The sequence below is a fragment of the Clarias gariepinus genome, chromosome 18 (assembly GCF_024256425.1).
Source record: "Clarias gariepinus isolate MV-2021 ecotype Netherlands chromosome 18, CGAR_prim_01v2, whole genome shotgun sequence".
Classification (NCBI taxonomy): domain Eukaryota; kingdom Metazoa; phylum Chordata; class Actinopteri; order Siluriformes; family Clariidae; genus Clarias; species Clarias gariepinus.
The window spans coordinates 280,807-308,277 of NC_071117.1; the positions used below are offsets into that span (position 1 = coordinate 280,807).

A 27,471-nucleotide genomic window follows, 5' to 3' on the forward strand; every position below is an offset into this window, starting at 1 on the left:
CATAAACGGAGAAAATCCTCAGGTTATTTTCAAGCCAGTCATTGCTGCCAGAAGTGTCGGAAACACAGCCAGGATCTAAAATGATCAGAGACCATTAGATACATTCATCAAAACATTCCTTAATGGCTCTTGGGGCATTTTCTTTAGGTAGTCAATTATCTTAATTTAACCATGGTTGGGACTGTCACCTTTCTGTTTAAGGGCACTTTAAAGTAGCCTACGTACCTGGCAGGTCAACTCTTGACAGAAAGGGAAAGATCAAGGTAGTGAAGACTGAATGCTTCTGATCCTCATTCATGAGAGGTTCTAGACTACTGAGAGCTTCCACCCTAGGTTTTAGGAAAACAAAACAGGTTTTGTCATGAATTACTTCATATTCATGGCCTAAAGTACACATGTGGCAGTCTGAAATTCCCCTGTCCATCCTTACACAACTTGGTAGCTCTTGCAGTTGAAGTTCTTGGAACTGAGGCTGGAGAGAAAGTGTGTGGACACTGATGACAAAAATGGTCTTAGCCTGACCTGGAACCACTTGCTGATAAATGTGACATTCATCAGCTGTTCTGTGTTGAAGTTACTGATTATCACCTCCCCGATGGCATCAAGTATATTTGGGTCAGACTGAATGCTGCTGATGTTCTACAGGGAAGAGAATAAACTTCAGTGCACTGTTTGACACAAATGTACATTTTGACCACAGCACCGATAACATGGTCATACCATGATGGAAAACCTGTCCAATGCTTCATCCAAAGGTCCAGCAAAATTCTGGAAGAAACGTCTCCAAGCTTCTTTGGAGTAGATCACGCTGCTTGATAGTTCACATGTGAGCAGTGTGGCCAGATCATCAGAGGTTAGAACAACAGCCTTGAAAGAAAGGAAACAGAAAATTTCTTTTGTACACAACAGGACTGAGCGTGAGCAGAGGTGATTTCTATTGTTAGAGAACTCACTGATGAGCAGGCATAGTCAGGAATGCTGAAATTGCACAGCACTGCAGAAACATTTCCGGATGCAATCTCGCCATGAAGTTGTTGACTGGGTGGAGAAAAAGAATTATAGTACATACCTACTGTACTTAAACATTTTCTACAAAGTTTATTCTTTTTCACTTGATACTGTAAAACTGCCCACCTGTCTACACCAAAACAAGGGTTGTGGTTGATGATGCCAAGATTCAGTGTATTCAGATCAGACTGGTTCTGTTGTGACACCCAGGACTGAACCACTGATGAGTTCTCAAACAGCTGCAGTTCCGCAATGTTTACCCCCATTAGACCCCTTACTGTGCTCACATTCAGCATCTGGCACACACAAAAACAGTTCATCATCAAGTTACTCCACAGTCTTTCTTTATACAGTGATATCTTAGCATACGAACACCCCGCCTCATGTATTTTCGCCCTAAGAACTAAACATTTTGCAGGAAATTTGCCTCGGCACAACAAGCATTTTCGGCATAAAAGAGACCGAACCGAGCCGAACCGAGCTGAATCGGGGGCCTGCTACATTGTGCGCACTTCAGAGAGCCGTTCCAAACTTGTTTGCATCAGTGGAAAACCAAGCGAAGCAAGTTCACACATTTTTTTTTTGTTGGTTTATTGTAGGGCTGCAACAACTAATCGATAAAATCGATAATTATCGATAATGAAATTCGTTGTCAACGAATGCCGTTATCGATTAGTTGGGCTGCTTACGTCACTGAGGCGCGCGACCACAAGAAGCACAGATACACAGCCGCTCGCGCAATGGAGGTTACAGAAGCGTCTGCAGGAAAAAGCGCGCGCCCCGTGTCCTCCAAGGTATGGGAGCGATTTACATTAAACGCCTGTAAGAAGACGGTAACCTGCACGCTATGCAAGACAGAGCTTTCACGGCATGTCATGCACGAACCCTTAAAAAGAAAACATGTTGGTGTTACGGATGGCGAAACGTCAGCAGGGTCAGTAAAAACTATCTCATCGTGTAAAAGTTGCTAACTTCGGGACAGTCGCGCTCGATCTGTTGACGTGCTACTCGCTAGCATCACATTGCGCAATCACCTCATGAGCAATAGTGATTAGTTAAATGGCGCTACTTCGGATTAGTTTAATTTACACGTTGCAAATAACTGAATATTACATTTAGTGATTGTTGTGGTTTTCAGCGATGCAAATAACAGTATATTTGTGACTATTAGATTTTTGCATTTCTACAGTTTTTTTATAGTCCACTACAAAGTTAACTTGTAATTTACTGTGGTTTTACTTATGCATACATCATTTTATTATACAAAATTACATTATTTTAGCTGTTTATATCTTATCAATTGAATATATCAGTATATTTTTTAAACTATATACACTCAACAAAAATATAAACGCAACACCTTTGTTTCTGCTCCGATTTTTCATGAGATGGACTTAAAGATCTAAAATTCATTCCAGTTACACAATATTACCATTTCTCTCCAACATTTCAGGGTGGCCTTTTATTGTGGGCAGTATAAGGTACACCTGTGCACTACTCATGATGTCAGATCAGCATCTTGATGTGGCACACCTGTGAGGTGGGATGGATTATCTCAGCAAAGCAGAAGCGCTCACTATCACACATTTAGACTGATTTGTGAACAATGTTTGAGAGAAATGGGAATATTGTGTATCTGGAATTAATTTTAGATCTTTAAGTCCATCTCATAAAAAATCGGAGCAGAAACAAGGGTGTTGCGTTTATATTCTTGTTGAGTATATATATATATATATATATATATATATATATATATTTATATATATACACTGTATATATTATATACTACATTTCATTTAAGGTTTAAAATGTCAAAATTAAAGATTATTAAACTCTTTATGTGGCTTTTGCATTTTTAAAAGTTTATGTTTATACATAAATAACACCCTGATTTTTTTTTTAAAATAGTTATAAGCGAAATATCAAATTAAAGAAGCGGTTAGGTTTTATCCGATTAATCGATTAATCGAAAACATAATCGCCCAACTAATCGATTATCAAAATAATCGTTAGTTGCAGCCCTAGTTTATTGCATTTTTTGCAGGATTTAATAAATACATAGCACCACGCTCCCGAAGAATGTTAGCAGGAATGGCAGTAAGAAGAAAAGGGAACCACTTTCAGTTTTGTTTTTGAAGCAGCTGGTGCCAAAAGAAATTACAAAATTAAGATTAACTGAGATTTATTGTCTATTTATTTCATATTTGGTTTTATTTCAATGTCTTTTTTAAATTTTCTGCTTGTTTTTAGATGCAAAAATATGACCAAATTGGGAATATTGGTACATTTTTGGTGGCTGGAATGGATTATTTGCATTTCCGTTATTTGCAATGGGAAAATACTTAATTTTACCTTAAGAACTCGCCTCCAGAATGTATACAATTTACAGTATATGCCAAGATACCTCTGTATAATAACTCAAACCTCTGTTCATTTTATGTTTTATACCTTGAGAACAGCAGGGTTTAGACTGATGAATGTGTTGATGTCCATGATGATATTCTGGGTAGAAAGAGCTTGTATATCCTCCAGAGGAGCTCCACCTACACACACATAGATAGAAAAAAATCTTAAAGAATCCAGTTCTTTGTGTGTGTGTGTGTGTGTGTGTGTGTGTGCATTCATGTGAATTCTTTCAATTCATTTCCAATACTGCTGTTTAAAAAAAAAAAAAACTAATTCATGTCTTTGCTTGTCTGTAATACTGTCTGTAATGTGGATGTGTGCTTTACCCAAGTAAGGTCTTATGAGTTGGTAGAATGTCAGGGTATTGCTGTGTTCATTGCTGAATGAAGAGTTGGCGATGATGTACAGAACAGATTTTTGTTCAATAGAACATGACGACAGATCTGGAGACAGGACCGTCCTGCATAATGAAAAAATCTAGGTGAGAACTACTGTACTCATTTTATTCTTAAATTTCTTTCATTTGTTCATCAATGTTTATGGAAGGGTGTGCCTACGAGGGTGTACTTACTTTAGGCTCTCAGCAGTGATGGTTTGCAGTACACTGACGTTTAAAGTACAGATGTTGGAACCGATTGCGTTAATTTCCGCACTTTCCAGATAGTGATCCTCCGTGCTCAAATACCTCATAATCAGTGCTTGACTCTACAAAACACACAAACATTATTCTTGTAGCAAGCACATCAGTGTCTGAGCACTGAAAATGAGGATCTGTAGGATCACAGATCCTCTCTCTCTCTCACACACACACACACACACACACACACACACACACACACACACACACACACACACACACTTTACCATGTGTGGGTCCCAGGGTCCATTGTTCGGGTCCATTAAAGAGTAGAGTGTGTCAATCATGTTAATGTTCCACTTGCTGATGTCATCTGTAGTGGCCACACGAGAAGTGGAGCCCAGAAGCTGCAGCACACCATCATCAAGGCCTGATGGGTAAATCTACATATGGACACAAAATCAGCAATTAACACACACTATCCAAATTGGGGAAATGCAACATACACGCAAAGACAAAATTTCAACTCTCAATGCAAAAACAACCCAGTTTTGGCAGAAGTACACTTGGACAACAAACAAGCTCCCAATATCACATTTAACCCAACTCTGTCAGAAAGGTCAGAATCCTATAACTGAAATGACACAAACAATCTCTTGTTTCCTGTAGTGTGAAAGACTCCAGCATTCAGTGCTGCTGACCTGGTTTAACTTTTTCAGAATGACAGTCTGGAGGCTGATGTCCACCACTTTCTCAGTGATGGCTGCCAGGTTGTACTGCAGGACGGAGATGTCCAGATACAGATCAAACTGGGTGGAATTAAAGCCGAAAGGGAACGACGGATCTGAAATCGTCACCGCTGAGATGTCGCTCACTGTTACACACAGAACAGGAAGTCAGTCACGGACGGAGAGAATCTGAAACTATATCTCTCTATCTCAGTGTGCTTTACACTGTGAATACTGTTACCTGTTGCATCTTCTGAGTTGCATTTCGTAAAGAATGTCCTTAGGATCTTGATCGGGATCTTCTGCTCTCTCAGGACTGACAGGATCTCCCTCTTTACATTCTGCAACAATAAGCACAGACAGTAGGGTAAATGAGTAAAACTTATCTAACATTCCATAAACAAATAAAGCATTTTTCACCAAATGAAAACTGAACATGTTTACATACAAAGCTAAGTTTGTCGCAGAGGTCTGATGTGAAGTAGACAGCCAGGATGCCAAGTTGATGCACTGTCTGCTCGTTCCACGTTGACGGATTGCTGATTAAAATATCAATGTTTGTGACATCTTATTCATGTACAGTATAATACAAAAATGATTCATTTAAAAAATGTATTGTAACGAAGGTTCAGAAAAGTTGTTTTCTTCAAGCTCTGTCTTACCCATAAGCAGTGTTTCCACTGAGGAGCAGTGACAGTACAGCAGTTATCTGGGAGTCAGATAGATCTCCACAGTTCTTTAGGTTCTCCAAAATGAGAGGGTCAGAGTTCTGGATGTAGGAGGCGTCCAGTGTGCAAGCCATATTCCCCAGCATCGCCACCTGATCCCTGGTCAGACTCACACCAGATATATCCTACAGATTTACAAACCATAAGGGAAAGATAGATTATAATGGTGGAAGCCAAAAGAAGAAGACTGTTGTGTAAAATTCAGAGAAGACGTGAGACAGATGCCTCAGATGTGGAAGCGGTTCGACAAACAGGAATAAGAAGTAAGCTAGAATTTCTACTAATTGGCCAGATGAACTGAGCTCTGCAAAAAAAAAATTGAGGAAGTAAAAACGAGAGTGTGTTGGATGCCCCAGAGAGAGAAGGGTGGATGAAGCGGGGTTGGAAATTCAGGGCATTAGTAATGATGAAGTGAAAACAGCTGGAAATAGGATGGAGAATGGAAAGTTGTTGTTAATTGTTGGCTGATCCAGGTGACATACCAGTGAAGCATGGATATGTTAAGGAGAGATGGCAGTGGAGTTCCTATCCAGTTTGTCTTCTTTACATAACAATAATGTGTTAATATTGAGTGTGTTGGTCTATGAACATGTTACTGTGTATCTTTTACCAGGCAGTCCTTTGCAGCGTTGAACAGGATGGTCTGTTTGTCAAGGACAGAGGAAAGAATGGAAAAATCTGCACGGCCCAGGGCAGTGAAATATGACTGGCAGGTCTCCTTCTGTATATTCTCATAGCTACAAAACAAAGACACGCATTAGAGAGAAGATATGACCATATTCTGTGATGCTTGAAATGTTTACGTTTGAATGCAGGGGAAGTGTGCGTTTTGGTACACAGAGGAGTAATCAAAAGAAGTAAAGCTGTCTTCTTCCCTTATACAGTACGTTATTCAATATATACAGTACGCATCAACGACCTGCTACATGTGTATGTGACTGTCTTACATACCTGTAGTACAGAAGCAAATCAGAGGGGACATCAGTAAAGCTAAAAGATGGATCATCTTTTACAAAGTTGTACATGCAGACCAGCTGAAACACAGAACACAACGAGTTTGTGCGGGATCTCATGTAGCCTCGAAGGTTTAAGTCTCAACTTATTGCGCTGTTCCAGACCATGTGCAGAATGTAAACAAATACAGTGTATGAGTGTATGTACCTGAGCCTCTTTCAGGAGGACCTTGTCTCTGCCTGCACGTGGTCTACAGGCTCTCACTAGGTCTTGGGTTTTCTGCAGTGGAAGAGTCTGGACTGCGCTACAGGAGAACCCTTGTAGTACTGATACTGACAGACTGTGGGGGGAACACACATAGTCACACACAGATATACACAAACTGATGAAGGAAAACACATTTTACTGCGCTGCATCAGAAACTTGCAGTAAGCATTATCTGCCTTGCTCACCCAATGGTATTTAACCATGTGATTTAAGTGAAAAAACCTTTGTGTGTGTGTGTGTGTGTGTGTGTGTGTGTGTGTGTGTGTGTGTGTGTGTGTGTGATTGTAACTCACTCTTCTGGATTATCACTGGCACTGGCCACTGCACCAAACAACATCACAGCCTGGAGAAAAATAATCAAAGAAAGATCTCTACCGATGTGTACCGATACTCCGACATCCAAACTAGACAGGACTTCAGATATGTGTAAGAGCTGTGATCACAGTCATACTGTGTTACTCTATAGGGATTGACATGTCTCCAGCAATGTGGGTCTGTTCAGTTACCTGTTTATGACTCCAGCTCTGGGTGTTGATGAGTGAAATGTCTTCAGAGCTCAGAGATGTCAGTAGAACAAGTGGGATATACATCACCAGTCCCCCTGGAACATTCGCTATCGCTTCAGTTTGGTCTACAGAGATTATCTGGAAGACAGTGTCGAAGACCTTTACATTTTTTTTCAATATTTCAGTTTCTTTACATTTTTTTCAGTCTTGTCTAAAACTATATTTGCTGGAAATTGAATTAATCTTTAATATTGTCGGCATTTTCTGATAGTCTCCCCAGACTGTTTAAGTTCTACATGCTTCCCCATCTCTCTGCAGTTTGGACAGGACTTCAAGATGTCTGTAAAACATCCATGGTGAATAGGAAAAGAGAAAGAGCGCATACCTTCTGGACGAATGTCTCTTGCAGAACAGTTGGAGCTGATAGAATGTTATTGATGAATGTTGGATTCTGGGATAGAGACACAATCTCAGAATATGGGATGTTGGAGATGGTTGCAGAAGGAACACCACTGATGAGTGTTCCCAGGGACACCAGAGAGGAGGCACTGCTGACCTGTGAGGCAAACCAAAAACAAAAACAGAGCCTTACTTTTTTGGTTTTTAAATGCAATAAGGGAGGAGATGGTAAATGTTTGAACAGCAAGAGAATTGTGTTATGTACAGGTGGAAATCGCTGTAAATATACATGGTCTTGCTTTCAGTAACGTAGATCGACATTGCTGCCAGGTGTGCAGTGTACACTTACATTAAAGCCTGCATTAATGATGCTCTGGATGAGGGCGTTCACTTGGCCCTGGTCCCAGCCACTGATGTTACTGAGTGTGGATAGAGAGCTGATTATAGCATTGGAGGGGGCGGAGCTTATCTGGCCCACAGTCAGGCCCACACACTGGCTGCCCAAAGATTGAATGGTGGACGCAGATATGTTGGGGACCTTTGCCACCAGCACAGCTGTGACCTGAAGGGAGAAGAGGATTATAGGTCAGTCACGCTACTACGGAATAATTGACTGGTGAACGGACAGGGTCTTATTGATTCATCACCTCTGGAGTAATTGCTGTGCAGTAGTTGTTGATGCTCCTCAGGATGGTCTGGACATCTGAATCTCCAAGATCATCAAACATGGACGATGGAGAATGACACAGCAGTCCAGCTGGCAATCTATGAGAACACAAACCAACTTTCATAAATGCCAGCACAGAGGAACAAATCAAATAAGTAGCTTGGTGTGTAGTGTTGAGTGTAGTGTGTTACCGGAGTGGGCTGAAGTCAGGATTCTGGGTGTATAACTCTGTTGTGTAGTATTCGAGGACGATGGCTGATATTCCAGAGTTGTTGAACAGCTGAAGATTTTCTGAGTTCTCCAGCAACACACTTGTCTGAAGGACACAATACCAAACACACACAAAATGGGTGTGTGTTGTTTAATACAGTTTACAGATACCGTATATGAAGATGATCCGAAGCAATCACTTGTATAAATGTCTAAATGTCCAACATGAATACCTACAGATATCTAGGTATGGGTGTGTGAGGTTGTGTGTGTGTATGTTACCATGTTTCCTGATAGGAATGAATGCAGATCAGAGAGACTGATGAAAGTGATAAAGAATCCAATGTTGTCAGCAAACCATGCAGTGGAGTTCAGAAGAGGATCTGAGGAGTTAAAGCAGCGGGGCCTGCCATCTGCATCATACACATTCACATAGTTATGCTATAGTTATGAGGCCCACAAATATAAGAAATGAGTGTTCAGTACCATTCAGTACAGAGAGACAAAAGAGAGATTATTCTTATTCTAATTATGCTTACCATTGTTGGTCAGATATGCTCTTATAGAGCTGTACACATCAGCTGGAGCAAAATTAGTCGCAGAAAAGTTGTAGTTTTTTCCGAGGACAGACACCCTGATGAGACACACATGAACAGAGGTCACGTTAATACAGGTTTTACAAGAGTATTTTAGCCAACAGACAGAGGGAAGTGTTGATGCTGAGATCCTTATGTAATGCTACATCCAACAAAGACTTACAGTTTCCTGTATGATAGACAGGAGGCCTCACTGAGCTGGGTGGAGCTGATGAGTTGGAAGGTGAGGTAGGGAAGGTAGTTAACCAGTGTGAAATCAAACCACTGTTCTACATCCGCTGGAGAAGAGGCCCTGAGAGCCTGAGGCCAGACACAGGCCAACGTGAGGCTGGCCAAAGCTGAGGACAAAACGGGTTCCTGTAGAGAGAAACATGGATTGCTCCATCAATCAGGTCAATCAAGAGTAAATAAAGGCAGGAAATCCACATGGACTAAAACGGGGATAAAATAACCCCTGGTATACCCTTTCTAGGTACTGATTGGTCATATTGTAGTTGTTGAGGAGCGTGCAGAGCTCAGCCCCATCAGTGACTGCATCTGGCCTGTTCAAGAACTCACTGAGTTCTTCCACAGAGATGGAGTCCAAAATCTTAAGGACACAGATCAGAGACAATGCACTCATTACATAGGGGGACTTGGGCAACTTACTGACAGCAACGTAAAACTTTTACTGAGCAATTAACCAATCGGACCGGTACGATAGATCAGAGATACCTCTGCCTGTCGATCAGCTGGGATCAGAGACAGGAAATCCTTCAGGTTAGGGAATCCAAAACTGCGGAAGAACTGGTTCAGGAACATGAAGAAGCTCCCACTGCTGTAATATCTCAGGCCTGCGAAGCAAAATATGCCACAAATAAAATAAATGCATGAATAAATAAATGTCTACAAAGACTTTAGACTGATAACACCAGACCAGTGAATGCATGACATTCAATTGCATCTCCTGATCACTGCCCGCACACAGAAATAGCCGAAGTCAGCAAATACACAAGCTGGAGCATGCATACTTAAAACAAACAAACACACACACACACACACACACACACACACACACACCTTGACTCGACTGGTACTGGAGATAGTCTAGTGTGTGATTGAAGACAGTGTTGGACTGTGTATTGGTGAGGTGACTGTACACATTATCAAGTCCTATCACTCTGTGAACACAACAACAGAAAAATCATGATGAATTGCAAATAAAATAGATAGAATAGATCTGTGTGTGCATGTTGAGGAGCTCACATCTCTCTGTAGGAGTCACCGCTGATGTTCATGGGGATGACTGACAGGGTGTTTGGACCAATCACAGGAAGAAAGAAGGAAAGGTAGGTCTGGAACCACAGGGCAAATTCTTCTGGGCTGAAACTTTGGAAGTCTGGTGCCAGATTCAAAAGTGTCACATTAAGGATGATTTCGGAAATTGCTGTAGAAATGCTCGAGTTCATCTGTAAACACACAGCAATATGGGTAAACAGCCTGAACACATGTGGACTTTAATAATTCTTGTGCACAAAATAAATGTGTGGCATCCAAAAGAAAATGTGTCCTGGATGTGGACTACAGAGATCCTCACTTGTTTTGAAGTCTGGTTGAAGGCTGTGAAGAAGCTGCCAAGTTGGATTAGATCTAAAGATGCCACCATATTGCTGAACACCTCTCTAAACACAGACTCATTTCCCAACACTCCTGAATCTGGCTGCAAGATGAACTGTGCCTTCTGCTCACTGGACAGCAAGCCTAATACTGCCCCCTGCCGGACAAAATATGCATGTCACACATTCTGTTCACACCAGGTCAAGTCAAGTCAAGTCAAGTCAAGTCGGCTTTATTGTCACTTCAACCATATAAAGTTAGTACACAGTGAAACGAAACAACATTTGTCCAGGACCAAGGTCCTACATTCAACATAAATTTACAACATAAATTAACAGGAAAACTAACTAGCTAACTAAGAGACCTATTTAGCTGACTAGCTGGGAACTATCTAAGTTTTTACAAAGAAGAGACAACATAAAGTGCACGTGCAAATGTGCAAACAAGAGCGACAAAGTGCCAGTGCGACAAACATGACATTACAATACTCTGTGGTGTTGAGGTAATGAGTTGAGGTAGTGCGAGGAGAAACGGTAAAAAGTAAACGTTCCGTAAGTAGCAGCAAGGAATAAAATAGTTAGTGCAAAAAAGATCAAGTAATGAATATTGTGCAAAAGCACATTTACAAGTTGGTGTGTACAATAGTTTGGTCGATCAATCCGTTTGCGGTTGTGTTGATTAATCAGTCCAGTCCCAATGTTTTGAGGTAGTTGAGTTGATCTGAGGCGGACGTACAGCCTGGACGTGTGTACCCGAATGCTTCTGTAACTTTTTTCCGATGGCAGGAGTGTGAAGGATGAAAACAAACATGGAAAGCAAAGGGACAGTGATGCAGCGATTCTCCCAAACAAAATCCAGAGACCATCTTTTACTACTATACTCAACTGCTTATCAGTCAGGATTAAGGCCTCATCACAGCATAGAAGCAGCACTCGTTAAAGTAGTAAATGACCTCCTATTGGCCTCTGATCAGGGTTGTGTAACTATGCTTGTTTTACTCGACCTCAGTGCAGCGTTTGACACCATTGATCATGGGATTCTTCTTCACAGATTGGAAAATGTAGTAGGAATTAAGAGTACAGCCCTCTCCTGGCTCAGATCCTATTTGACCAATTGTTATCAGTATGTAAACTTAAATGGTGATTATTCTGCATGCTTTCAAGTGAAATTTGATGTTCCACAAGGTTCGGTTTTAGGCCCACTGCTTTTTTCCCTATACATGCTTCCTCTTGGCAACATAATCCGTAAACATGGTATTAGTTTTCATTGTTAGGCTGACGACACACAGTTATATGTCTCAGCAAAACCAGATGAGAAAAATCAGCTTACTAAATTTGTGCAATGTGTGCTCAGGACATAAGAGATTGGATGCTAATTAATGTCTTTCTGCTTAATCCTGATAAGACAGAAGTTCTAGTCACAGGACCGCATTCAGCTAGAATGATTGTTTCCTTTACATCTCAGGGAGCCCTCATGTCTGTGTTTCCTTCTGGCTCTCCCTTTTAGTTATCCTGTTATAGTTAGTCCTGCCGGAGTCTCTGCTTGCACTCTACACTAAATATACAATCGAATTATACATTATGTGACTGCGACCATACCTAACTGTTATCTCTCCTCTTCTGCTCTCCCCTCTTTTGTTCTCCCCCCCCTCTCTCTCCCCCTCTCTCTCTTTTCTCTCTCTGTTAAGCTACACATGTCGTTCCTGAGCTGCCAGTGTTCCAGACTCCCTCTGCCCTTCGGACCTGTCTGACCCATCCTGGTGCCCCGCTTCTGGTTGGAGATCTCATCGCATGGATGCCCTGTGTGTCTCTTTGGAAAGCGTCCGGTGTCTGGGGATGGTTTCACTCTACCATAAAGACGGTTCTGGTCTCAACTGCTGTTGACAGCTGTTTCTCTGAGGACTTGACTTGGCTGCGGTTGCTCGATAGTTCAAGATTGCAATTGTCTCTAATAACTACCTGGACTCCATATTTACATCAATTAACATCAACTGTTATAGCTGAACTGCCTGCCATCTAACACAATGTATAAATGCAGATCACTTCCTGCTTTCTGTTTCACCCAAATGAGGATGGGTTCCCTGTTGAGTCTGGTTCCTCTCAAGGTTTCTTCCTTTTACCATCTCAGGGAGATTGTTCCTTGCCACTGTCGCCCGCGGCTTGCTTACCAGGGACAATCTGCTCATCTTGATTCATGCACACTTACATTCCATACAGAATTTAATAATTCCTTTGACTGTGTCAAGCTGCTTTGCGACAATGACAATTGTTGAAAGTGCTATACAAATAAAATTGATTTGAATTGAATTGAACTGCGACCTCAAGAGAAACGAGCAGTTACTGCAACTGTGATGTTACTCACGCTGGAGAAATTCGCGTTCAGAATTCTGAGATCCTCCAAGGAGGCATAAACGGAGAAAATCCTCAGGTTATTTTCAAGCCAGTCATTGCTGCCAGAAGTGTCGGAAACACAGCCAGGATCTAAAATGATCAGAGACCATTAGATACATTCATCAAAACATTCCTTAATGGCTCTTGGGGCATTTTCTTTAGGTAGTCAATTATCTTAATTTAACCATGGTTGGGACTGTCACCTTTCTGTTTAAGGGCACTTTAAAGTAGCCTACGTACCTGGCAGGTCAACTCTTGACAGAAAGGGAAAGATCAAGGTAGTGAAGACTGAATGCTTCTGATCCTCATTCATGAGAGGTTCTAGACTACTGAGAGCTTCCACCCTAGGTTTTAGGAAAACAAAACAGGTTTTGTCATGAATTACTTCATATTCATGGCCTAAAGTACACATGTGGCAGTCTGAAATTCCCCTGTCCATCCTTACACAACTTGGTAGCTCTTGCAGTTGAAGTTCTTGGAACTGAGGCTGGAGAGAAAGTGTGTGGACACTGATGACAAAAATGGTCTTAGCCTGACCTGGAACCACTTGCTGATAAATGTGACATTCATCAGCTGTTCTGTGTTGAAGTTACTGATTATCACCTCCCCGATGGCATCAAGTATATTTGGGTCAGACTGAATGCTGCTGATGTTCTACAGGGAAGAGAATAAACTTCAGTGCACTGTTTGACACAAATGTACATTTTGACCACAGCACCGATAACATGGTCATACCATGATGGAAAACCTGTCCAATGCTTCATCCAAAGGTCCAGCAAAATTCTGGAAGAAACGTCTCCAAGCTTCTTTGGAGTAGATCACGCTGCTTGATAGTTCACATGTGAGCAGTGTGGCCAGATCATCAGAGGTTAGAACAACAGCCTTGAAAGAAAGGAAACAGAAAATTTCTTTTGTACACAACAGGACTGAGCGTGAGCAGAGGTGATTTCTATTGTTAGAGAACTCACTGATGAGCAGGCATAGTCAGGAATGCTGAAATTGCACAGCACTGCAGAAACATTTCCGGATGCAATCTCGCCATGAAGTTGTTGACTGGGTGGAGAAAAAGAATTATAGTACATACCTACTGTACTTAAACATTTTCTACAAAGTTTATTCTTTTTCACTTGATACTGTAAAACTGCCCACCTGTCTACACCAAAACAAGGGTTGTGGTTGATGATGCCAAGATTCAGTGTATTCAGATCAGACTGGTTCTGTTGTGACACCCAGGACTGAACCACTGATGAGTTCTCAAACAGCTGCAGTTCCGCAATGTTTACCCCCATTAGACCCCTTACTGTGTTCACATTCAGCATCTGGCACACACAAAAACAGTTCATCATCAAGTTACTCCACAGTCTTTCTTTATACAGTGGTATCTCAGCATACGAACACCCCGCCTCATGTATTTTCGCCCTAAGAACTAAACTTTTGCAGGAAATTTGCCTCGGCACAACAAGCATTTTCGGCATAAGAGAGACCGAACCGAGCCGAACCGAGCCGAACCGAGCTGAATCGGGGGCCTGCTACATTGTGCGCACTTCGGAGAGCCGTTCCAAACTTGTTTGCATCAGTGGAAAACCAAGCGAAGCAAGTTCACACATTTTTTTTTTGGTGGTTTATTGCATTTCGTGCAGGATTTAATAAATACATAGCACCACGCTCCCGAAGAATGTTAGCAGGCATGGCAGTAAGAAGAAAAGGGAACCACTTTCAGTTTTGCTTTTGAAGCAGCTGGTGCCAAAAGAAATTACAAAATTAAGAGTAACTGAGATTTATTGTCTATTCATTTCATATTTGGTTTTATTTCAATGTCTTTTTTAAATTTTCTGCTTGTTTTTAGATGCAAAAATATGACCATAGTGTTGGAAATTGGTAATATTGGTACATTTTTGGTGGCTGGAATGGATTATTTGCATTTCCGTTATTTGCAATGGGAAAATACTTAATTTTACCTTAAGAACTCGCCTCCAGAATGTATACAATTTACAGTATATGCCAAGATACCTCTGTATAATAACTCAAACCTCTGTTCATTTTATGTTTTATACCTTGAGAACAGCAGGGTTTAGACTGATAAATGTGGTGATGTCCATGATGATATTCTGGGTAGAAAGAGCTTGTATATCCTCCAGAGGAGCTCCACCTACACACACATAGATAGAAAAAATTCTTAAAGAATCCAGTTCTTTGTGTGTGTGTGTGTGTGCATTCATGTGAATTCTTTCAATTCATTTCCAATACTGCTGTTAAAAAAAAAAAAAAACTAATTCATGTCTTTGCTTGTCTGTAATACTGTCTGTAATGTGGATGTGTGCTTTACCCAAGTAAGGTCTTATGAGTTGGTAGAATGTCAGGGTATTGCTGTGTTCATTGCTGAATGAAGAGTTGGCGATGATGTACAGAACAGATTTTTGTTCAATAGAACATGACGACAGATCTGGAGACAGGACCGTCCTGCATAATGAAAAAATCTAGGTGAAAACTACTGTACTCATTTTATTCTTAAATTTCTTTCATTTGTTCATCAATGTTTATGGAAGGGTGTGCCTACGAGGGTGTACTTACTTTAGGCTCTCAGCAGTGATGGTTTGCAGTACACTGACGTTTAAAGTACAGATGTTGGAACCGATTGCGTTAATTTCCGCACTTTCCAGATAGTGAGCCTCCGTGCTCAAATACCTCATAATCAGTGCTTGACTCTACAAAACACACAAACATTATTCTTGTAGCAAGCACATCAGTGTCTGAGCACTGAAAATGAGGACCTGTAGGATCACAGATCCTCTCTCTCTCTCTCACACACAGACACACACACAGACACACACACAGACACACACACAGACACACACACAGACACTTTACCATGTGTGGGTCCCAGGGTCCATTGTTCGGGTCCATTAAAGAGTAAAGTGTGTCAATCATGTTAATGTTCCACTTGCTGATGTCATCTGTAGTGGCCACACGAGACGTGGAGCCCAAAAGCTGCAGCACACCATCATCAAGGCCTGATGGGTAAATCTACATATGGACACAAAATCAGCAATTAACACACACTATCCAAATTGGGGAAATGCAACATACACGCAAAGACAAAATTTCAACTCTCAATGCAAAACAACCCAGTTTTGGCAGAAGTACACTTGGACAACAAACAAGCTCCCAATATCACATTTAACCCAACTCTGTCAGGAAGGTCAGAATCCTATAACTGAAATGACACAAACAATCTCTTGTTTCCTGTAGTGTGAAAGACTCCAGCATTCAGTGCTGCTGACCTGGTTTAACTTTTTCAGAATGACAGTCTGGAGGCTGATGTCCACCACTTTCTCAGTGATGGCTGCCAGGTTGTACTGCAGGACGGAGATGTCCAGATACAGATCAAACTGGGTGGAATTAAAGCCGAAAGGGAACGACGGATCTGAAATCGTCACCGCTGAGATGTCGCTCACTGTTACACACAGAACAGGAAGTCAGTCACGGACGGAGAGAATCTGAAACTATATCTCTCTATCTCAGTGTGCTTTACACTGTGAATACTGTTACCTGTTGCATCTTCTGAGTTGCATTTCGTAAAGAATGTCCTTAGGATCTTGATCGGGATCTTCTGCTCTCTCAGGACTGACAGGATCTCCCTCTTTACATTCTGCAACAATAAGCACAGACAGTAGGGTAAAGGAGTAAAACTTATCTAACATTCCATAAACAAATGAAGCATTTTTCACCAAATGAAAACTGAACATGTTTACATACAAAGCTAAGTTTGTCGCAGAGGTCTGATGTGAAGTAGACAGCCAGGATGCCAAGTTGATGCACTGTCTGCTTGTTCCACGTTGACGGATTGCTGATTAAAATATCAATGTTTGTGAGATCTTATTCATGTACAGTATAATACAAAAATGATTCATTTAAAAAATGTATTGTAACGAAGGTTCAGAAAAGTTGTTTTCTTCAAGCTCTGTCTTACCCATAAGCAGTGTTTCCACTGAGGAGCAGTGACAGTACAGCAGTTATCTGGGAGTCAGATAGATCTCCACAGTTCTTTAGGTTCTCCAAAATGAGAGGGTCAGAGTTCTGGATGTAGGAGGCGTCCAGTGTGCAAGCCATATTCCCCAGCATCGCCACCTGATCCCTGGTCAGACTCACACCAGATATATCCTACAGTTTCACAAACCATAAGGGAAAGATAGATTATAATGGTGGAAGCCAAAAGAAGAAGACTGTTGTGTAAAATTCAGAGAAGACGTGAGACAGATGCCTCAGATGTGGAAGCGGTTCGACAAACAGGAATAAGAAGTAAGCTAGAATTTTTACTAATTGGCCAGATGAACTGAGCTCTGCAAAAAAAAAATTGAGGAAGTAAAAACGAGAGTGTGTTGGATGCCCCAGAGAGAGAAGGGTGGATGAAGCGGGGTTGGAAATTCAGGGCATTAGTAATGATGAAGTGAAAACAGCTGGAAATAGGATGGAGAATGGAAAGTTGTTGTTAATTGTTGGCTGATCCAGGTGACATACCAGTGAAGCATGGATATGTTAAGGAGAGATGGCAGTGGAGTTCCTATCCAGTTTGTCTTCTTTACATAACAATAATGTGTTAATATTGAGTGTGTTGGTCTATGAACATGTTACTGTGTATCTTTTACCAGGCAGTCCTTTGCAGCGTTGAACAGGATGGTCTGTTTGTCAAGGACAGAGGAAAGAATGGAAAAATCTGCACGGCCCAGGGCAGTGAAATATGACTGGCAGGTCTCCTTCTGTATATTCTCATAGCTACAAAACAAAGACACGCATTAGAGAGAAGATATGACCATATTCTGTGATGCTTGAAATGTTTACGTTTGAATGCAGGGGAAGTGTGCGTTTTGGTACACAGAGGAGTAATCAAAAGAAGTAAAGCTGTCTTCTTCCCTTATACAGTACGTTATTCAATATATACAGTACGCATCAACGACCTGCTACATGTGTATGTGACTGTCTTACATACCTGTAGTACAGAAGCAAATCAGAGGGGACATCAGTAAAGCTAAAAGATGGATCATCTTTTACAAAGTTGTACATGCAGACCAGCTGAAACACAGAACACAACGAGTTTGTGCGGGATCTCATGTAGCCTCGAAGGTTTAAGTCTCAACTTATTGCGCTGTTCCAGACCATGTGCAGAATGTAAACAAATACAGTGTATGAGTGTATGTACCTGAGCCTCTTCCAGGAGGACCTTGTCTCTGCCTGCACGTGGTCTACAGGCTCTCACTAGGTCTTGGGTTTTCTGCAGTGGAAGAGTCTGGACTGCGCTACAGGAGAACCCTTGTAGTACTGATACTGACAGACTGTGGGGGGAACACACATAGGCACACACAGATATACACACACTGATGAAGGAAAACACATTTTACTGCGCTGCATCAGAAACTTGCAGTAAGCATTATCTGCCTTGCTCACCCAATGGTATTTAACCATGTGATTTAAGTGAGAAAACCTTTGTGTGTGTGTGTGTGTGTGTGTGTGTGTGTGTGTGTGTGTGTGTGTGTTGGTTTTTGTGGTTTAAGAGGACTTTTGACCTGAATACGCACCAGCATTAAGAGGACATTTCCGTTTATGAGGACAGGGGCCATGTCCTTATAAATCCGACCTTGTAGCAGTCCTTATCTCAGTCTAGGGATCAATTCTGTACCGTTTTTGGCCCCATGTCCGTATAGACCACATAAACCTGAAAAAATACCACACACTGTGTGTTCTCTAACCCCTCCATGCGCCCCTGTAGACCGGTCGCGGAACTGCACCTACGTCATTAAGAATTTGCATATATACACAAGTGTAAGTTTTCCCGGTCTCTGATTGGCTGGCTACAAGAATCCTCGGCGGTGATTGGCCAGCAGTAACAGGAGAAGCGCTTCCGCTAAGGGGCGGGACCTTAGAGGGACCGTGCACATATAAGGCCTCGCTAAGAGGCGGGACTTCCTTTAAGACACAGCTGCAGGTGATTTAATACAGCGGGGTTTTAATCCTCGGAGTTTGTAAAGTAATATAACACACGACGAATTAATATCGAGTTTGGACTCTCTGCACCCTGGAGAAGAGGACATCGGTGTCGGGAGCCGCTGCCATATGAAAGGTGAGTTATAACGCCGTTTAATCGGCTTAATTACTGCACGTGAGTTAGTTTGGTTTGTTTAGTCAGTTAAACGGCGCCAGAAAGTGTCGCGTGCGCTGTTAAAGGCGCGCGCGGATACATATAAGTGTTTAAAATATTAATTTAACTTTTGGTCAGTTAGTTTTAAGCTGTTTTATTATATTTAATATATAAATTGAGCGTGTGACACGCGCCTGTGACGTCACGGTAGCGCGTCGTCATGACTACAGTCTTTGTTTGGGGGAGGGGGGGGTGAGGGGGGCTGAGAGGGGACTCACAGTACAGTGTTCTGGTTAAGATAAACATATAAATTAACACATATTATAAATAAACACAGATTAATATGAAGTTGACCATAAATGAAGTGGTATAAAGGAGGTTTTCCTCTGTGAAACAGTCTGATTAAAACATGATGATGATGATGAGGAGGAGGAAGAAGCCCAGTCCACTGGAGGAGGCCACACACTTCAGCCTTAAGAAGGAAGATCAAGATGGCCTGGAAGCTCAGTTTATAAATGAGTTTAAAGGTAAGTGTTACGTGTTCAGGTGGGATTGTTTAATTAATGATTAATGTCTCAGGTACATGACATGCTGTACTCCTCTTATTTAGGGAGAGGTGTGTTTAGTTGTACTGACTTTGATAAGGGAGATTTCCTATTGGAGTACAGAGGAGATCTCATAAGCAGAGAAGAATGTGAGCGGAGGCGAAGAATATATCATGATGCCCTCAAAGTGTTCATGTATGAATTTCGATTCAATGGCAAATTCCTTTGGTATGTACAAATATTATATACATGGGGGAGATGTGGAAGTTATTTGCATGGTTATTTAGCACTAATGATCAGGGCTCATGTTCACCAAGCGTCTCAGAGTCGGAAATCGCTCCTACTGCAATTCCTAAATGGCCAAAAACTTCAGAATGACGCTATTTTGGCCTTATTTTCATGAATGGGGAGGGGTAAGAGCTATTCACCAAGATTCTTAAAATAGGAAATCATTCCCATCTTCACCAAAATGTTGGAGAGCGCCTGAGGTGTCCTAACTGGTTGGGAATAGTGAGGAAGGGGTGTTGAGGCAGAAACACGTGAAGAGGAGAGATGGTTTAGCAGAGCACAGAGCTCATAACGGGCATGTTTAGACAAAAATGGGGGTGGGGGGAGTAAAACTTTTTCTCTGGTTACTAATTCCAGCAGTCCGAAATAATAAATTAAACTTCACAGATCATGCACATTTCCCCACCATGCAGCATGAATGCATAATCCATGGCACATATTAAAATAATTATATTATATATACATTTAATCTTGTATTAAATTATTTAAGTGAACTGTTTTCTTGTTTCCTTGTTATGAGCAGCACTTCATCGTTTCATTAGCATGGCGCATCCCCATGTTTCTCACTCCTCAGGGGTACGTGTGACAAACTGACTGGTTACTCTGATGCTTTTACATATTGCATCCATTGACTTTTTATCTTTAGAGGTAAGAGTAGGACAGAATATTACTTCAATTATTTCTTTACATTTTACTCCCTTCGCCACAAGCAAAACACTCTCATCCTCTCGTTTTATTTGAAGTCATGTTGATCAGATTATGACTGACCTAGACAGCTCTATTATAGGGGCTTTAATCAGTTGTGATTGGAGCAGTGTGATTAGAATAACGTCATGCAGCGAGTCACGCATCTATAGGTTTTGTTCATGTGCATAAAACCTTCACATAACTGCCGCTGATTTTAGCATTTCACTTTTTCACCGTTTAAAACTTTGTACACTCTACAACACCTCCTATAATGTGCAGACTACTTTGCGGCTCTCAGTGTCGTAAAAAGTGACGTCTCACACTTTCCTTGGCGCAGTCTTACTCCTTGCCGAAAGTAAGAATAGAAAGCTTTATAAATAACCTATATGTCCTTCTCTGAGGTGAGTCTTTAGTCCTAAATAAACTTTGATTCCTATGAGTGATTCTGAGATGCTTAGTAAATATGGGCCCAGTTTTATTTTCTTAAAGACCATTGACCATTAAATATTCAATGATCATCTTTTCAAATAATATAATATTCGATGAGAAGCATTTGGTGCTGATATTCTCAGTTGTTGTGTTTATTTGGAATAAGAAGTATGTATTATTGTAATAGTAATGTATCATTAAGAGATTCACTGTCATTTGTTCAGTGTTGATGCAGCCCTGGATGATGGCTCCCTTGGGAGACTGGTGAATGATGACCATATAAAACCAAACTGCAGAATGAAGACCATCCGTGTGGATGGTAACTCTCATCTTTGTTTATTTGCCATAAGAAGCATCTGTCCTGGTGAAGAGATCACATACAATTACGGCGATTCTGAGTGGCCATGGCGATGCAAGGTATGTAGATGTTAGTAATTTTGTGCATTATTTTAAAGGATTGGTGTATATTAAATGCTTTAAGCAGTTTAACACACTTAACATCTGGTTTCTGCCAGAGAATGTGTCTTACAGTATGTTGCTATAAGTTCAGGAGCAGGATGCTAATTTTTCCCTTCAAAGTTTTTTTTTTTTTGCATCTTTTGTCTATGGAATCATGCTCACTGTGTTATTAGGGATAGTCCATAAGGACGCTAGTTTTTGGGACAGTGTTCTGTATTAGCGTTTATAAATTGGTATCGGGTCTAAAACAGTGCTGATGTGCCTGTTCGCATGCAACATGTTTAGCATTCATTGCGTAAACATTGGCACATGGAGAAACACAATTGCAGCTCAAACTGTGAGCTAAATAGCGATATCCAATATTTAGCATGTCTGTAATGTAAGTTAACTGACTTTTGATAAATTCAATATTTAAGTTTGCATATACAGTAGTATAGCCTGAGTCGACTGATTACATGAAATAGCATAAAAATATTTTTGTTTGCTTGCTTTATGCCCGTAAATATTTAAAACCTTCAAAACTTTTTTTAGATGACATCGTCTAAGAATTCACCACCTCCAGAACAAAAAGATACAGCAGATAAAAAGGCATTCAAAAAGGTGATGTAGAAAAGAGTAAAGTGTTATTCTTACGATTACAGTTACTCTTACAAATGTGTGCACTGTTTATTATATCTGTGCACAGTGTGGACATTGTAGCGTTTTTATTTTCTGAATATGCAAACTTTGACTTTATCTTTTGTATACATTGTTTGATATTCTGCTGGATAAGTGTTTTTTCTTTCTCTTAGTAAAAGTGTTTCTGAATGTGAAATTTTATTTCTTAGTGCCCGATAAGCGAGTTGCCATCAGACAGTGCTGCCTGTGAAGAACTGACCGTAGTAACAGATGAGGTAAATGAATTATTCTGCATTCCAGTAAAGTCGTGTTTGTGAGAACTGTGTTGACGTACACATTTAGTGCAGTGTTTTACCTTTCTGTAGCTGCATATAACCTGATAATTGTTTTGTTCAGCATTCTACCCATGAATTAAACACCACATCTCAGTCAGAAGTCAGAGCTGAAGTAGAATTTAATATTCAAACCCTTTGCCTGTAGTAGAATATTTTTCTTTTTCCTGAATTTCAGGTTACCCTTGGTATGGCCCAATTGTCCTCAGAGAAGCAGAATTATATTGAGAAGAACGGTGGGGAGAAGGTAATATTGAGAATTACATGATTCAGGAAAATGATTACCTGTAGTCTTTACCTATTGAGCTATAAGTCTAATACCTGGATGTTTTCTATTCTTAATATTTTCAGGTTTATCCTGTCAGAGTCGTTGGTTAAAGAGGAGCTGAGCTTTTACTTATTAACACAAGGACTTGAACAGGTATTTAAATATTTAGATGGATTTGTTAGACATTATTTACAGTATTTGACCTTTTTTATTAAAACTGGAACAACACATTGTCAGTATAGGTTTTAATACTGTGTGAATGTGTTTGTATACACCGTTCCACACTGTGCCTAACCCCGGGTTATCATCTTTCTAAACCCTACTTTTAACTTCATGTAAAGGAGTGTTTCACACTTGAAATTAAGGAGTGGGATTATCATCGCATTTTACCTGTTGTTCTAAAACACTGCTCTGTAGCAGGATCCACACCGCTTTTGCAGGGTTAACACCGCATTGTGGTGCCAAACATGTACAGTGTGGAACAAAGCAGGGGTAGAATGTTATGACTTGATACTTAGCAACATACAACCAATTAGAAAGGCCTTGTGTAGAGTCACAGAAACTGACCAGCGTACACCTCATATCAATAACTCTACACGCTGTGTAAACAACCATATCACCATCTGAGGAAAGTGTGAATACTGAAAGAATACTGTCATAAACACCTAAATTGGAGTAAAAAAAAAAAAAACATTGCAGAACTCTTAAAACAGTCGAATTATTATTGGGAAAGTGTTTTGTAGTGTTGATAAAGTTGTGTAAGACATAAATCTGTTTTATAAGGACATCCCCCTGAACATGTTCTAAGAGTATGTCCTGACTGAAGAATCTGTGTGTTGTGAGTTTTACAAAACCCTTGTCTATGAGGACACTAGTTATTATTGGGACAGTGTACTGTATTAGTGTTCATAAAATTGTGTATGACTGAAACCAGTTTTAAGAGAACACTGTTTTATTAGGACATCCTCAGAACATGTTCTCAGTGTTTGATCTGACTGAAGAATCTCAGTGTGTTGTTAGTTTTACAAAAACCTTGTTTATGAGGACACTTGTTTTTAACAGGGACATGGGGTGGGAGATGATTCTTTGGGCCAAGGAAATGCAAAATTTTAATTTAAAATTTATATATAGAAACACAATTGCAGCTTAAACTGTAAGCTGAATAGCGATAGCCAAGATTAAGCATGTCTATGATGTAAGTTAATTGACTGATGTAAGTTAATTGACTGATGTAAGTTAATTGACTGATGTAAGTTAATTGACTGATGTAAGTTAATTGACTGATGTAAGTTAATTGACTGATGTAAGTTAATTGACTGATGTAAGTTAATTGATAAATTAAATATTTAAGTCTGTATATACAGTCTGCCTATACAGGAGTATAGCCACTTCTGTGTAAAAGGTAGTAACGAAATAAGATTGCTAAGTCGACTGATCACATGAAATGGCATGGAAAAAATGTTTGCTTGCTTTATGCCTGTAAATATTTTAAACCTTTACAACTGTTTTTAGATGACATCATTTAAGAATTCACCGACACCAGAACAACAGGATACATCAGATAAAAAGGCATCCAAGAAGTTGATGTAAGTGACACTTTTTTTTTTCCTTACGAGTACAGTTACTTTTGACAGTTAGTCAAGTTCTTCCACACCAAACGTGCTCATCCATGTCTTTATGGACCTTGCTTTGTGCACTCGTGTGCAGTCATGTTGGAACAATTAAATTAAATTTTATTTAAATAGCGCTTTTAACAATTGGCATTGTCCCAAAGCAGCTTCACACAATCAGGAACAGGCAGGGGACATCCCTAACCGGTCCCCAAAAAGTTGAAAGGATGAAATTGTCTAAAATGTCTTGCTATGCTTGAGCATTCAGAGTTTTTCACTGGAAATAAAGGGCTGAAACCCCTGAAAAACAACCTCACACCAGTTCCAACATGACTGCACACCAGTGCACAAAGCAAGGGTCCATAAAGACATACAGAACATCAACAGATGCCTTTAAAAAGCTCTATACTTCAGAGAGTTGATTTCACACACTGCCTTAGTTACACTGATTGAGGCCAAATTTAACAAACCATTAACACTATCATTCACCCAAGATGTACAGTGTCTTCATCAGTTCCTTGAGAAGACTGCAAATATGGCGTTTGGGAAACTCAAAGAAACATCATCTCAGGTCTACATTGATCTTGCCAAAGCAACACTTGCAAGAATGATTGTTTTTAATCATAGACATGCTGGCGATGTGTAAAAAATACTGCAAGTTTTCAGGAAAGGGACAGTACTGCTCTTCATGATTTTGCCCTGGGCCTCAGCAAATTTTAACAGAAACTCTGCAGTCATTTTAGTCCCTGTTTGATGTTGTGTGCATGTTAAACACATTTTGACATTTCTCATGTCACTTTTACTTTAAGGTGAGATTGTGACAGTGTGAAGCCAGTGGACCTGATGCTGAAGATAACGTTCCTGCTGGTGCCTCTAATCATGTAGGTATGGACTCATCTTAATGTATATCTGTACATTTTTAACCCATAATTGTATTTAGGGAATAATTACCTATAGACTAAATGTTTTATATAGTTGAAATGTTTACATTTATTAATTAGTGCATGACTAGAATATTGTTAAAATTAGAGATGCTATATTTAGGACGAATTTAGTTATTTCTTTCCTTTAAATATACTTTTCCTCTGTATTACACAGCTTTAAATTTGTAATCAAGCAAGTTGTTAAGTGGTTAAACTGTATATGGTCAGGTTTTATAAAGTGTTTTTATAATTTCCGTTAAATATGTGATGTCCGTACTGTAGTGGCAATATTTTAAGGCATATGCTGTATGTATAGTGTTGCAGTACACAGGGAAGTTCCTATTATGCAGATGTACAATTCAGGGAGATTATAGGTAAAATCTCTTTCATATTGACACCAATATGCATAAAATTACCTTTTATAAAACTTGAGAATGTACACTTGAACTACTTGTTCAACTTAAGTCAATGAAACCTTATTTACAGTTGAAACCAGATATTTACATACACTTTCAGAAAAAAAAAGTTCTTTCTTTACTGAAAAAAATAAGGGTACAAAACTTTTCCTGTTTTACTTTGATTTAATGTTTGACAGTAAAGGAAAAAAAAAGGGTTTTTTTTATTTAGTATTAATTAATTTTTCAAGTGCATGTAAATATCTGGTTTTAACTGTATATAGCTTTTCCCAATTGTCAAAGTAGTAGTTATAAAGCAGCTTTACGTAGAATAAACATGATGGAAATACAGAAAAATCAGGAAAGGATAAATAGTATCACTTGGCTGTAAAATGACTTGGCTTGACTTGTTGCACCACTCATTTTGGGCCCCACTTTGGCCTATTTTCGGTCCAGCAAAAAGAAGCCCCAGACCTTACATTTCCACCACCATGCATCACTGTTCGTAGAATGTTCTTTTTTTAGAATTCAGAGTAGCAGTGATCAATATAGGTTGTTTTACATATTGTATTTTCTTCAGATGTTTGCTGGCCATATAATTAGAATTTTGGGTATGTGCTTAAGAACTGTTGAGGTTTCTTATCAGTGCATTGCTTATGTCTTGCAGGTATTCAGAAGATGCCCACTGAAACACCTCCTGAAGTTTCTCAAGGTACCTGAGATTTTACATTGGAATATAGCCAGCAATGTAAGTACATGAACCTCCCACAAAATTCAGGCTTAATAAAGTAAGTATTCTTATGTACAGGTAATGAGTCCAGGACAAAGATTGGGAACCCATGAATAAGTTGAAGAGTGTGTTGGTCCAATGCTGAGATTTTTTTACAACTGTGATGACACTTTTGAAAGCACATATAACTAAAGGGAAACTCGGCACTTTGTCTGAATGCCAGCAGTGTTAGACTTTGTAAGAAATGGAGGTCTTTGCTTGAAAAGGAAAGCCCAAAATAAGTGATACACAAGCAAGTACGTTATTTCTTTGAGATTTTTTTGTCCACTTATTTTGTTTTTCATTTACATATGCAGCAGATTGTTTTTAAATTCTACAGTTGTTCTTAAATTCTGCTTTAACATTTTATTTTGAATAACTGGTTTAGGTTTCATCTTATGTTTTATTGATTATATATATATAGCTATGCCTTATTTTATTTAGGTTGTTTTGAATGGTTCAATGGATTAAGATGCCTATGAAAGTACATAGTTGTACATGATGGATGTCTGTTTCTTCACTTGGCATGCTTGAACTAAAAAAAAGTTTTTCAATATTATTATTTCAATATTATAATAAAAATTTAATATAATAGTACTTGTGTTTATCCTGGCAATGCACTGTTGTCAATTTTGTGTGTTGCATTTGGATATGTTCCAATAAAACACATTTGTCCCTGTAGTACTGTAAGATCTTTTATTGTGTGTTGTATTTGCAAAACGGTTCTTTCAAATCACCTTGGTCCTGGCAGTGCACAGTATTGTCATGTTTGTGTGTTGTTTACTATAATGTGCCAGTAAAACACATTTGTTCCTATAAACCAGCAAATTTACTTTTTCTGTGTGTTGTAAACTGCATGGCGTCATAAATCAGTAGGACCTAGTAAACCCCAATTTTCACAGGGGCGGGTACTTTTAGGAGTGGGCGGGGAAGTCCTTATGTACCACTTAAATATCATGTTATCATATTTTGAGTTCTGTTGT

At 39.9% G+C, this 27,471-nt stretch overlaps 2 protein-coding genes, 1 long non-coding RNA gene and 1 pseudogene across 6 annotated transcripts; 2 read left to right on the forward strand and 2 right to left on the reverse strand.

The window, feature by feature from the left end:
* Window positions 1-426: 426 nt before the first annotated feature.
* On the reverse strand, window positions 427-7,067 carry LOC128506931 (mesothelin-like protein). Its single transcript, XM_053477547.1, is given in 17 exon segments — window positions 427-639; window positions 721-867; window positions 954-1,038; window positions 1,135-1,304; window positions 3,457-3,551; window positions 3,741-3,874; window positions 3,986-4,119; window positions 4,279-4,434; window positions 4,693-4,865; window positions 4,961-5,060; window positions 5,168-5,258; window positions 5,382-5,572; window positions 6,058-6,189; window positions 6,192-6,228; window positions 6,399-6,481; window positions 6,609-6,741; window positions 7,054-7,067. Coding segments are annotated over 17 exon segments (2,088 nt in total).
* Window positions 7,068-7,123: 56 nt separating this feature from the next.
* On the reverse strand, window positions 7,124-18,824 carry LOC128506932 (uncharacterized; annotated as a pseudogene).
* Window positions 18,825-19,463: 639 nt separating this feature from the next.
* On the forward strand, window positions 19,464-22,182 carry LOC128506933 (N-lysine methyltransferase KMT5A-A-like). The gene is made up of 4 exons (XM_053477548.1): window positions 19,464-19,692; window positions 19,776-19,905; window positions 21,339-21,531; window positions 22,105-22,182. The coding sequence occupies exons 1-4, from the start codon at window positions 19,575-19,577 to the stop codon at window positions 22,180-22,182; spliced, it is 519 nt and encodes a 172-aa protein (XP_053333523.1). The 5' UTR covers window positions 19,464-19,574.
* A 690-nt stretch (window positions 22,183-22,872) lies between these two features.
* On the forward strand, window positions 22,873-26,899 carry LOC128506835 (uncharacterized). 4 transcript variants are annotated; one of them, XR_008355752.1, is made up of 5 exons: window positions 22,873-22,944; window positions 24,304-24,377; window positions 25,211-25,286; window positions 26,387-26,431; window positions 26,528-26,899. It is a non-coding gene; the product is annotated as an uncharacterized LOC128506835 (long non-coding RNA). The 4 variants fall into 4 exon arrangements; XR_008355753.1 differs by having other exon boundaries at window positions 25,211-25,282; XR_008355751.1 differs by having other exon boundaries at window positions 26,387-26,899.
* Window positions 26,900-27,471: the final 572 nt, after the last annotated feature.